This window comes from Triturus cristatus, chromosome 4_2 (assembly GCF_964204655.1).
Source record: "Triturus cristatus chromosome 4_2, aTriCri1.1, whole genome shotgun sequence".
Classification (NCBI taxonomy): Eukaryota; Metazoa; Chordata; class Amphibia; order Caudata; family Salamandridae; genus Triturus; species Triturus cristatus.
This window is the reverse complement of record NC_140586.1, coordinates 97,833,526-97,847,413: the sequence shown is the minus strand read 5'-3', so window position 1 is coordinate 97,847,413 and position 13,888 is coordinate 97,833,526. Positions and strand designations below refer to the sequence as shown.

At 42.5% G+C, this 13,888-nt stretch overlaps 1 protein-coding gene across 2 annotated transcripts in view; it reads left to right on the top strand.

Annotated features, from left to right (window-relative positions):
* Positions 1 to 13,888, top strand: part of LOC146833089 (A.superbus venom factor 1-like) — a 271,604-nt gene that overhangs the window by 74,687 nt on the left and 183,029 nt on the right. For both annotated transcript variants that reach the window (XM_085600728.1, XM_085600727.1), the window contains 2 exons: positions 10,072 to 10,218; positions 11,044 to 11,256. In XM_085600728.1, coding sequence (XP_085456854.1) covers positions 10,072 to 10,218; positions 11,044 to 11,256 — 360 coding nt within the window. The remainder of the gene's footprint in view (positions 1 to 10,071; positions 10,219 to 11,043; positions 11,257 to 13,888) is intronic.

Below are 13,888 nucleotides of genomic sequence, written 5' to 3'. Positions count from 1 at the left end.
CAACAACATGTGAGTGTGTTGATGGAGACCAATATTCCTCGTGCTGAGATAGTGTTTCACTGCATTCAAGCCGTCTCTGTGTCGAATACTTGTATAGAGACTTTGAAGGTCTAATGTCATAAACACAAAATCATTTTGCCAATTACAATCGAAAATCTTCCTCAAAAAGTCCCCAGTGTCCTTCAAATATGCAGGTAATGTTTGCACAAACGGTTGAAGAAAATAATCTATGTATTTGCTGGTGTTTTCGAAGAGGCTTCCAATGGCAGAAATGATGGGCCTGCCCGGTGGGCATTCTGCATTCTTGTGGACTTTAGGAAGTAGATAAAGTTGCGGAGTGATAGGATAATCGTTCTTTAGGTATTCAAGTTCTGATTTTGAGATTAGACCTTTTCCTCTCCAGTCATATAAACAGCCGTGGTATCTTTCCTTGATACTGATTATGTTTGTGGCTGTTATACAAGTATAACAATTTTTGTCCAAGAGTTGTGACAATGCTTCTCGATTGTACATTTCAATAGGCCACAACACCACGTTTCCTCCTTTGTCTGACCAACGTATGACAATGTCAGTCCGTTCCTTAATTTTTTGCATAACCATTGTGTATTGCGTAGCCTGTTTGTTTAAGTTCTTTTGAAATTCATTACTGCTACTGATTGCCAATCTCTTTAAATCAGTGATCACTTTATCAGAGAAAATGTCAATATTGTCTCTTGGCATTATGGGGTTAAAAACCGATTTCGGTTTAAATGGTGTTCGGAGAGTTGTATAAATGTCTAACTCCGCTCTGTCTGCCGCTTGACTCATGCTTACTTGATCAATTCCTTCATTGTATTCCAACTCCACCATGTCTCTCAGGGTTGTCATGTCTGCCACATCTAATGCCATTGGAAAAAGATTGTCTTCTGCTTGCGCATCCTTTTTATTCTTCATAGTGAAGAAATGTTTTCGTAATTTCAAATTTCTCGTGAAATGGTAAAGGTCTATCCTGGTCTGTACATAGTCAAAATTCGTGGGTTTACAGAAAGATAGGCCAAGACTTAAAACTTTTTCTTCTGTTGTTGATAACGCCATCGTTGAAAGATTTATTACTGTGTTATCAGCCTCTGTAGTATCGTTTATCTCCGTCTGTTCCGTCTGTATGTCGGTTTTGCGAACTGTTGAGCGTTGTCGCCATCTCCTGTTTTTTCTCCGTCTGCTCTTTGATTTGAATTTCTGTTTGTTGTGAATTCGCGTTGTTGTGACCTTGGGCGTAAGCTCATTAAACGTTCTACACGTAAAAAACCCAACTCTTGTGCGGGTGTAGGTGCTTTGCTTGCTTGAGGTCCGCTCCCGGTACCTTCCGGATCAGACTCAACTTCTGAACTTAGTTCAGATTCACTGGGTGCAGGCTGTCCACTGATACCGCTGCTTGTAGTTGTTGACAGTTGTTGGCGCCGAATATTGTCAAATTTCCTCGAAAAGGTGTAAATGCGACCAAAGAGATAATCGTTCCTGTCTCGCTGGAATTTTATTGCTTTTCTCTCCTTGATAGTTTGTTCATACTTTAGGACACGATTCTTAATGTCCAACAGACCCTTACTTACTTCATCTGGGTTTGACGCTTTATCAAGTTCTTTGCATATTTCATCAATACGTAGCAAGATCTTTTCTCTGTCCGTCGTAGCAAACTTTATTAGTATTTCCAACATGTTTCTGGACGATTGGGCACTGTTCTCAGCCCATTCCTGGAGCATAGCGGGATCTGGGTTTTCATAGGTCGGTGCGACTAAAATCCTCAGACCCCTCGGTATCCGCCCCACCTCGAGATATCTTTTTAGAGATGTGCACTCCCACCACTTGGCCACCTCATGTCTCCGTAATTTCTCCAATTCACCCAATAGTTGTTTCACGCTGTTTCCTGCTGCTGTCGTTTGCGTGTTCCCTCTCGGGGTAGCTGTGCTTTCCTGCTGATCGCTAAATATGTCAATCGCTGCCGCTTCTCTCTCCCTGATCCAATCCTCAGCCATTGTTGTGGAATAACGTATATTTCAAACACCCACTGTCTGTAAGTGACGAACCTTACAGAACTCACTCTCCCATAAGCCACCTGGTCGGAAAACACAAATGATGGATCACACTGTGAGCTTACCTGGATCCCGGTCTGCCCTCCGACAATCACGAGAAACAGGAGACTCACGTACGCGTAATCACATCCAGTGTACCACCGAAGTCACGGCTAGGGGGGCTCTCCGCTTACCTTGCACGACAAAGACAGTCCACACGTTTCACCGGCAACGGAGTGCACCAGAACCAGGAGGGTCAGTGTAGGAGGCTCCGGAATGCCTCTAATATTAAGTCCAATCCCGCTAGCACATTACGCACAGGCACTGACACCGTGGGATAATTCCAAAGATATATATATATATCCTTGTTACCACGTCGTGACTTCGACAATCATCCGGACATCAGCAAAGTAGGTACACGGACCTCAGTTGAGTGCAAATTTTAATTTATTTTAAAAGCAAACAGCCATAACGTTTCGGCTCTTCCGAGCCTTGCCCACATGACAAAGTACCCACCAATGAGTGCAGCTTTTTAAAGTGACGAAGCCAATTAATTGAACATCACGTGGGAGACACTGTCATAGAAATTGAAAATGTACTATGTATCGCATAGAAGACCCAATGACATACATACAATACCACGTACATATAGTATGGGAAGCAGAAAAGGTGTAGTCAGTACTGAAAAATGTCAAGTGACCTGCAGTTGAACATCGAATTAATAGTAGTATCAAACTGTTGTTGGTCACAAAAAATGAGTGCAGAATTAGCTATGCGTATTACAATCAATGCTTAAATGCTCGGTCTCAAACCAAATAATTATTTTCGCAATGATCAGTATGCAACTCGACTGACTGCTTACAGATAACAAAACCCATAAATATAATATGTATAATAAAACATGAGATCAGTCAACCTCTCCCAACCATGAATAAATATAGAGTTCTAAAGTGAAAAATAAAAAGAAAATCATATATTATCTTTAAAAACACGTGTCACATAAGACTAGACAGTTCAAAAATCAAAATATACGATCCTGTGCCTATTGCACCAATTAAAGCAGAGCAAGGCCAGGCAAGAAGGGAAATAGAGCTACCACAGAAAGAAGCAGAGGTTTTAATCCAATTCCCCCGTTGGGTAATGGCTAGGGTTAAATGTACGAAGAATGGAACAGGGACCATGCCTCCAAGTGCAAAATCCTGCATACAGTACTGGTACTTGAAATAAATATTAATTTAGATATATAGAATAAATATCAATAAATAGAAGAATAAATAGGTTAAGAACAAATCAATAAAATATTGCATGATTCCAATTAACCTGAGGGAGTTAATACCAATAACCCTCACTTTAGTAATACCATTCTTCAATATTGAACATCACAAATTCATTGTAATCAATACCATGTAAAAACCCAAAGTCATATTGCCACAGTGTAAAACCTTGTTTGGCCAGTATACGGGGAAAGAGGAATAAGTAGACCATGTTCAAAGTGTTCTAAGTAACGTACTTTAAAACAAGGATCACCTAGATTAATATTCAGCCTAAACATGTGTGGGGATCCTCTGTGATATTCAAGCCTTGTCATGAGTGATGTAATATGTGACGTCATCAGTAGTGCAGTAGTGCATTGCGGGGGCGCAAGTTATAGTTAGCTGAACTAACTATAGCAGGGGAATTTCTAGGGTTTTGTACGAGGGAAATGTCCAGCTAACTATAATTCCCCTGAAACCTATGGTTTTTTCAGTGAATTTCTAAGGTTTTTTTTTTTAATTTCAAATTTCTTTATTGAAAAGTTTTATGAACACAAAAAGAGAAAACAGAGCAGGAGTTGGGATCAGGGCAAGGGCCCCAGAATACCCATGACTGTGCTTCACTGGGTCAGCAGATAGCTGTCAACATTAGACGAACACCATGCCCGTGATGTCCCCCCGAAATCCCCAACTCCCGAAGAGGGGGAGGAAGAAAAAGGAAAGAGAAAGAAAGGGAAGAGAGTGAATGGAGAGACAGAAGGTTTTTTAAATGCCAATTCCTAACTATAACGTGCATGAAACCTATGGTATTTTCAGTGAATTTCAAAGGTTTTTTAAATGCTAATTCCTATCTATAACTTATCTCTAAAGATATCATGTTTAATGATTTTGATTGGATTTGTATATTTTTCAAATTCAGTGTGTCAATTTCATTAAATTACATTTTTTTTTAAAATACTTTTTTATCACCATTTTTTAAACTTATTTTTTCAATTAATTCTTCTAAAAATTAAAAATTATTATTTGAACTTAATGGGTTTTTCAAACATATTTTTTTCTATCTTTCAAAATATTTTTTTAACTATATGTTCAAAACTTTATTTTATATATATTTTTTCCATGTTTTTGGATCCGCGCACCCAACGTGAGAGGAACCGTGCACCCAACGCGATAGGATGCGTGCACCCTGCGCGTATTTCGCCATTTTTGTTTTTTTTTTAAAAGGGGGCCCCAGGGGGTCCTTCTGGGACCCCCTAAGCACCTCTAGAGGGTCAGAGTATTTCCACTCTGCCCCCTTTATATGTTTTACACACTTATTCCCCGTGCTTCTTCAGCCTCGCTTCTACCGAGGCACAAAATGGCCACCAACAGTTCCTGGTTTCGAATGTAGAGAGACACTCGACAGCCAATTAGCATTCAGCGTGCGATCGGGAGGGTGCGTGCTCGGTTCGAGGAGGGTGCGCGTACGGTGCGTGTACGGTCCGCTGATCCTCCGCGGCCATAGATATTTATGTACTTTTAACTCTAATTTTCTCAGGAACTACTGAACGGATTCACACCATTTATGCAAAAGGCATGAGTCTGAACTGAGGACTACCTCTTTGCCAAATTTGGTGTCATTCCGTTCAGCGGTTCGGGCTGTAACTGTGACAACAGATCCTATGGGAAATTGCATGGGAAAACGCGTTTTGGGACCCCCCTCTTTTCTCGGCCACTGCTTGACGAATCACCACGAACCTTTCAGGGTAGGAGCGGAGCGGGGTTGGCCAAAAGTTCAGAAAATTTCGCGAAGATTTGTCAACCGGCGCCAAAGTTATTCCCAATAGAATGTTGCGGATTTCCTATGGAAAATAGGTCCTAACTATAAGTATCTACTGGCGACCGCCAGTAGATAATATATATATATATATATATATATATTTATATATATATATATATACATTACCACCAAAAGGTCCCCACCAAAGAGATATATGTATATATATATATATATACGGCTTGGTATACACATGGGTATATGCATATATTATACATATTTATATTTTTGTGAGGGAACACTACCACCCTAGCCTATCTACTCCAAACCTCCCTCTTCCTTCTTCTGAACCTTAAAATTACCCATACCTCTCTTTACCTCTATCTTACCTTCCTTTACTTCTACTCACTCCAAAACTCTAAAATCCCCTTTACCTCGCTTTACCTCTACCCACCCTAAATTTACACTTACCTCCCTATATCGTGACTCACAATTGTTCTTAAATTTAGCCTTACATCCCTTTACCTTTACCTCTATCCACCTCAAAACCCTAAAATCACCTCGACCTCACTTTACCTCTACCCACTGCATGCCATACAATCAACCTTGCATACCTTTAATCCTCTCCACCCAAACCATAACATCACCCTCACCTGCCTTTACTGCTACCCCCTCTTAAACTCTAAAATCACCAGTGCCTCACTTTACATTTACAATCCCTAAATCCTAATATTCACTCATACCACACTCACCCGCACCCTCCTTCTCCTCTACCCGCACCTAAACCACTTTTTTATAAATAGCATAAAAGGTATGTTTTTTAAAAAGAAAAATGCTTGCATGGTAAAGTGCTGAGTGGTAAAGGTCCAAATACTTACCTGCGCGGGACTTACCACCGTGGCACAGACTGTGGTGAAGGTCCCGTGTGGCAAAGACTATGTGGTAAAGGTCCTGTGTGGCAAAGGCTACGTTGTAAAGGCTGTTTCCCAAGCAGCACAGTTTAGATTCATGTTTGTCTCTGTAAAATCAAATATCAGTTTACACAGTTAGCAAGTAACCAACCTTGTACCTAGATGGAATGCTTCTTGTAGGGCCTAAATAATCTGAACTCTATGCATATGCTTGTTTTTAGGTCGAGTCTAGCGCAGTGCGCTGCTCTAGGTAAACAACCTCTTGGAATCACTCTGAACTTTTCTGCATTATTTCAATTGGTCTTTGCGTGTGTCTTTCTAAAAAGACAGCACACAATTGGGCAAAGGCAGCTGCATGTCCAACCTTTCCCAGTAAATGTATCCGCCCACGGCCTACGGCTTGCATTTACGAGCAGAGGCGCCATCTGTTCGGAGTCATGTCACCGTCTGTTTTTAATTAGCGCTTTCGCCGCGCTGCCGTGCTCACTCGCCCCTGCTTCTCTCTCACGCCATTCTTTGTAACCAACCCTCCCTTCACATGCCACATACACACGCACAGCCCTACCAATGCTCTGTTTGCAATGAGAAACCTGTGCATTCGCTGTCATGCTAGGTCCATTTTTGTTGACTTGTATAAGGAGGAAGGCAGCAGAATCGTGTTTTGACAGTGGCGTCAGAGGTAGCGAGGCCTCTGCTTACACACACGGCTCCTGATTTTATCTACTGTGCTTGCTTTCTGATTTGGTACTGGCATTATATAATGCAATCTTAACTTTAAGGCAAGCACCCTATTAATCTTATGTTTGACCTCATAACCGCAGGTTCGAACCCCAGTTCGTCTGCTCAGCCTTTCATCCTACTAGAGGCCGACAGACTAATTAACATTCATTTGTTTGGCAATAAACATCTGTTACTCGGCACCAAGATGCAGCATACTCCAGCCCCGCCTTCACTTGCACACTGGGATAACTCACTTTTGCCTCCTTTCAATTTGGCTCCTGATTTTCTATACTGTGCTCGCTTTCTGATTTGGTACTGGCATTATATAATGCCATCTTAACTTTAAGGCAAACAAACTCTTAATCTTATATTTGACCTCACAACCGCAGGTTCGAACCCCAGCGCGTCTGCTCAGCCTTTCATCCTACTAGAGGCTTACAAACTAATTAACATTCATTTGTTTGGCAATAAACATCTGTTACTCGGCACCAAGATGCAGCATACTCCAGCCCCGCCTTCACTTGCACACTGAGATAACTCACTTTCGCCTCCTTTCAATTCGGCTCCTGATTTTCTATACTGTGCTTGCTTTCTGATTTGGTACTGGCATTATATAATAGGAGTCAGCAGCAGCTGCGCACAGGCTGCCATCTGTTTTGGGTCAGGTTTCATTTCCAGACCTTGCTGCTTTCATTAGAAGGCTCGTCCCCTCCACCCCACCTCCACAAGAGTGCGCTTTCATTTTCTCTAAAACACAAAGGAACAGAAACGAAATCAATTACAGTGACATCTTACTTTTTAGCGGAATCGTCAGCACCGTCTAATGAGCGGGCCTTGGCCAACAAGCCTACCCTGGAAGGCAACAAGCAGCTGCTACAGTAGTTAAAGCTCCTTAAAGACCACTCATATCTTGGGGAGGAAGGTAACGATCCGTTGTGGGGTTTCAGTAAATAGCTACATTGTGATGCTTAACAATTTGTTGACCGGATGATCATGCTTCTGGTTAAACAAAACAGAAGAACGTTAGCAATCAGCATTTTACCCTAACTGTTGTGGAGAAAAACCAAACATCTACAGCAGGTAGGCACAGCGTAACTCTACAGAGTGCATCTTTTCGCTCCCTCACCTCAGAAATCTGCAAGCACTTCTTTCATGCCTTTTTATTTTTTTCATTATGTAGCGCGAATGAAGGTATCAAAGCACTTTACATAAGTACTAGTTCCATTACAGAAATCTGCCCGGTGAGTCATAATGTGCTGCATGGCTAAACACTTATAAGGTCCCAAAGGCGAGACCTATTGGCTATGCCAATGCTTGTTTCAATTTGCCGATGCTTTGTGGGTAATGTAGTGCACGCTGATCAAAGGTCCAGGCTTGAAGGGGGCAGAGATCAATAGCTCTAGGGTTGATGGATAGAATGTTCAGTTAGAGCAGTAGTGTTTCACTACCCTCTTGCAGTGGGCTCAGTGACAAGCCACTACACTAATTGCTTCCAACTTATAGTATCAACAGAGGATGAGATAGTAGATTGTATAAAAGACTTGAAGAGCCCTACACCTTGTCCTCTTTCCAAATTGGGCAGGGGGTTGCATTTTTCCTGTCTGGGAAAGCCTTGTGTTGTACATCAGAGGTGGCAGAGGCCTTTAAAGTCTTCTGCCTTGATATGCTGATTACTTAGCCAACAATGAACAAGCAAGACGGCGCTCACCCTGCTTTTCCCAGACACACAGGAAGCAATAAAGAAGGCTGCACCCGCCCGTCTTTCAACTTTATGACTCATGGGGGAGTCACTTACCCGTGTTCCCTATGTTTCCCACGTTTAACTCACGCCAAGACTGGCGTTTTGAACCGCATAGACCCGCTCAGACCGGGTTGGAATTGTCACCGGTCTTACGATCCCGCAAATTTTGATGTCCTTTCAGCCCTGAAGAGTCACGGGTTATTACCCATGGTGACGAAACACGTGTCGGCTGGTTTTTCCTTTGATGTTACACTTGGAAGAAAACCGACAATATAATTCAAAAAAACTTTTCATTGTTGTCGACCTTGTCATCATTTCTCTTTTGAATATACCATTGACATTAACATATAATTTGAAATATTAACTCATACGTGTGCACAGGATTTGATTTGAATTTCACTAGGTGGGCCTGTGCCCGCTTGTTTTCAGGGTTTGTTTGGGTTTCCCCTGACCTAGTAGCACCGTACCAACTATATACAATATTCTCACTTACCACTAACTGTTTAAGAGCGCCATTCTTCCTGTCCACTTAAAACCCCTCGCTGAGCCTGTACTGCTTGGAAGAGGTGACAACACCATTGTTTCTGCCATCAGAGAGCACTAACTCACACCTGCAGGGGGTCAGAACCTGTCTGTGGTGGCAGGCTGGTCTACACCAGTCAGCAATGCCATGTACTAGTAGTCTGTAGGTTTTCAGGGGCACCTGCAATTAACAAATTCACCATTGGAAGTAGTGTGGGGTTATTAATGCAAGATGTTTGATACTAAACAGCTCTTTTTCCAATGAAGGCATTATGTAGCTGGGGAACTCGTAGACTCCAGTGTCCAGCACATATACTTAAAATGGCGTCTCTGTTCACTTGTAATATCTAAGAATCGACTTAGACATCACAGGGTCATATATACTCATGCACATATGTCCACACATATAGTATAGTGCACCCTGCCTTAGGGCTGTAAGGGCTGCTGTAAGGGTGGGTTATTATACTGTATGCAGTGTCTGCAGGCATGGCACACCGGGGGCGTCCCATGCTGTGTCTTCACCTTTCTCTGCACCATGGAATGCAGCCTGCAATGGCAGTTTGCATGTTGGAGCTGAGAGGTCCCTTAGGGTGGCATCATACATACATCAGCCCTAGGGACCCTCTTTGTGTCCTTGCCCCGGGTACTAGGGGTCCCATTTACTAGTGACTTAAAGAGGGTACAGATACTATGCATAAATTGGGGGTGACCATGTCAAAAAGGGGAATTTATTAAACTGGCCATTTTTAAATGTATGTTTGGCCAAATAGAACACTCCTGCAAGTGAATTTAAAACCTCTTTCCCCATAGCTACATAACCCTTCAACAAATGATCAGTATATTATCCATACGATTAGAACTTGGGCCACAGTGCTGATTGTCCGGTGCTCTTTGTTATTTCCTACTGTTTCTGTAATAGTTTGTATTTTCTGTAGATAATGATATTTTTTATGGAGCCAGTGTTTGATGACGATTTTACCAATGTTCTGTTCAGCATGCAGGATAACTGTTATGTTGGATTATCCAAGTATTAGTTGCCGAGCAGACTTCTCACATCACCAAGTTCTGTTTTCTTCTCAGGTCTTTGTTACACCTTCTTCACCAAGTTCTGTTTTCTTCACAGGTCTTCGTTACAAACCCTGATGGCTCTCCTGCTCACCGTGTCCCGGTAGTTGCTACCCCTGGAAACATTGAGGGCAGTACTCTGGCAGATGGGACCACTAAGTTGACAATAAACACAGCATCCAATATTGTAGAGTTACCCATTGCTGTGAGTAACTGAATGCTGAAATTGAAACACCATATGTCACACAAAGATAGACATTCCAATACACAGAGGCCTTTCCGTCACCAACTGAGGAACATCTTCACACTCAGAGTGATTACTCAAACATACAGAGATAATCCTCAATATTGGGACCTGTTTGTGAGTGTCCCATGATCAGATGGGATAATAATTGCATCTTATAAAATCTGACACTGATACGTTCAAAATTTATCAGGTACGATAACTGTAATGTATCCAGAGTTTATGCCTTGAAAGTTGAACATAGCGTGCAGATTTTGGATCTTACTAATGCAAAATCTATGTTGTAGTTGTGCTGGATCTCTTTCACTCTTTATATTCCACGTGTTTGCGGAAGGCTCGGTATTTATCAGTCCACTTATCTGTCACTTGCATACATTGACAACCATCACAAACACACACTTACAAACTACCCTCACACAGGTGACGAGCCTCACGTGCATATGGACATTTCTATCACATGGACAATGTGAGTGATAGAGCCAGGTATCTGAGGTTACTAGGGTGCTGCGGAACAGAGAGAAGCACTGCTACTAAGGTGTGAGGTAACACAGTAAAGAAGCTACAGAGCAGATATTGGGGTGCTGAGGGAAAGAGTATTGAATCAACCCTCTGGAGTTGGATACAAAGTGAACTTTGAGAAGCAACGTTGTGAGCTGACACAGAGGAATCACAGGTTCACAGCGCTGTTGCATTAGAGTGATGTTGTGCAATTGGCACATCTGGATAAAGGTTCAGGCCGGTGTTTCTTCAAACAGTGATCTAACTATGATAATGTTAATTTTTCAGGTTGCCACAAATCATCCTTTGTACCCAGCTGATCGTCAGGCGAGGGCAACAATGAAGGCAATTGCTTACCAGGCACAAGCAGGCTCCAAGAACTACCTCCACATCGGAGTCACCGCCAATGATGTGAAAGCGGGTGACAACCTGAATGTGAACTTCAATGTGAAGAGCAATGACCCAGTCAAAGAAAACCAGATTAAATCCTACACTTACATAGTAAGTACACATTGCTGCAATGGAGAAATCTGGGGATAGAAATTACCCTGTGGCTTGGTCTCCAGGGACTGGCTGAGAGGAAGGCTTTGTGCTTCATTCAACCAAGACTAGGAAAGATGGTGCAAGGGAAGGGTTCAAAGATTCATCCTGTTAGGGCCGATGGACCTAGAAGGGTGTGCCTAGGATCATCCCATTTGGAGTTATGAGGGTGAGTGAAATTCTTAATGTTCATCAGACAAGACTACTGTCCAAGGAGCTGTTCTAGGAAAGGGATCTGGGGTTCATAAAACTGAAATACCTGGAGCTGCGAAAGGATGTTAGAACTTCTGTAGCTAGGTGGGTTGTGCTTCAAAATAATGGATACACAAATATCAACCACCAACAATATGGACTGCAAGATATCAACCAGTACAGTATCTTCCATTGGGGAGTAAAGATTTAGGGTCTTATTTAGACTTTGGCACATGCAGGACAGCTACCAAAAAATTACCGGATGTCCTGTCAGCCCTATTTAGAGTGGATAGAGGCCCTGTACTCTGTTAACAGGGCAGACAGGACATCCATCACTTTTTTGAAGGTGTTCATCCTATTCTAACTCCTCATCTACTTACCTTGATAATATTGTGCAAGTCAATATTGTTGTGGGTCGATATTTTAAGATTCAGTATTGCAGTTATATATCTCTAGTTAAAAGGTTGGTCTTGGGGTTCACACAGTCAGGATCAGCAAAATGGACAAACAGTGTGTCCCGGGTATGTCCAACCAGTACCCGGATGACTTTGCCAGAGAATTCTGAGATACATTCAAACAGGACTTAAGAAGCTGGGTGAAGGAATGGTCTTAGTGGTAGTTGGAAAAGCTCTTGCTAAGCACAGAAAATATAATAAAATTCATTAAACATGATTCAATGGCAGAGCTGGGGGACAGTCCCAGCGTTGACACAAACAGAGCTGACGGTGCAGAGAAATTGTTGGTGTTTATCCAACTGGAACTTAGATTGCTGAGTGAGAGGCTTAGCATTTGTTCACTTAGACCACAGCAGGGTAGTGGGCTTTATGTACACAGACTCTGTGGCTTCTGGGCCTGCTGACACCTCATGCTTCATATTTTGAAAAGTGCCCCATGGGCAGAATGGGGGTTTGTGCCGGCTTTCTGCAGCCCCAAGGTGCTCTGGTATTACAGAAACGCCCACAAACCTTTGCATAACCCCTTCTGTAATACAGATCGTATTGGCACTAAATGTGCCCTGGCATAATATCAAGGGGGCTTTACTCCATTTGCATGGGTACTTGGCACTTGGCACTATGCAAATGAAGGAATCCGTTGACTTTGCACCTGCATCATATAACAGATGTGGGCACAGAGGCAAGGCAAACAGGCCTTCAGGAGGACACTGGCAGCACCACATAGAAGTGGCGCACAGTCAGTGCTCTCCCTAACGGTACCTCCTGGAATGGGGAAAAGAGGTCACTGTAAGCTGATGCAGTCATTCACTCTAGCAGCCTACAGGGGATCCCTGCCATCCTTTGAATGTCAAGAGGGTTGCTGCCGGCACATTGAAAAGTGATCCTTGGTTTCAAACAGCCAGCCCAACTTTCATTGATATGATCTTCCTAGTGCAGGTGGGATTTCGTACCTGTACTGGGAACAGAGAGCTTGCTGTGACTTTTCCACCTTTCTAAAAGAAAAATACTGGTCATGCTTGCATATTGTACTATAAAACACTTAGAACTTGAACACTGTATACAGATACTACGTGTTTATACTTTATTTTAAGATCACGCATTGATCCTTTACAAAATACTTTTTAAAGTAGATTTTCTGCTCTACTTTGGTGCTGATCTGCATGTCTGGCGGGGATACAGTAATATATCTAGGATGTTATCACACCGGCCTAAAGGCCGTGCTGGCCCTGAAAAGTTCAACGTGTAAAGATATGGAGTATTTTGTGCTACAGTATCCACTCCACTGAGATATGGCCTTAGAAAGCACTGAACCAACTTCTCAGTTGAGCCCGCAATTATCTAACATCAGACTGAGCCTTCTGCTTCCTCTTTTGAGAGATGGAACTACCATTGATATTTCTAGGTGAGGTCATGCTTGGCATCAACACTGCCAACCTAGAAAGTGCTTGAACCCAATCCACAATGTCCCTTAAGAATCGCAACTGTTCAGTTCAGGATTAGATCTCAGCCTCATGGAGGTCCAAGACACCTGACGTAGAAGAACAGAACATCTTACTTTTCTCGATGTCTTTCACTGTCTGTCTGTTCCAAATTGTTTGATGCTGGTGGAATGGAAGGTAAATGACCTTCCTCCCCTAGTCTCAGAGAAGGCCTGACAGTTCATGCAAATATTATGGGATTCTTATTTGTAAACCAGACAACCAGAAAAAATGATGAAAAACAATCTGTTGGAATATGCTGAGAAGCTACCCTTTAACAGACCAGCATTGGACATGTCTTAACAGCCCACAGAGTGTGCAAAATAATTAAACGCAAAACTGTGGCTAAACAACTAGATGAGAAAGAGTGACCAGCAGAAGAAAGAGTCTTTAAAGATGATGCAGGCACAGTCATACCTCTAATGGCATACAAAAACAGAATGTAATATGTGCAAAACAGAAGGTGAT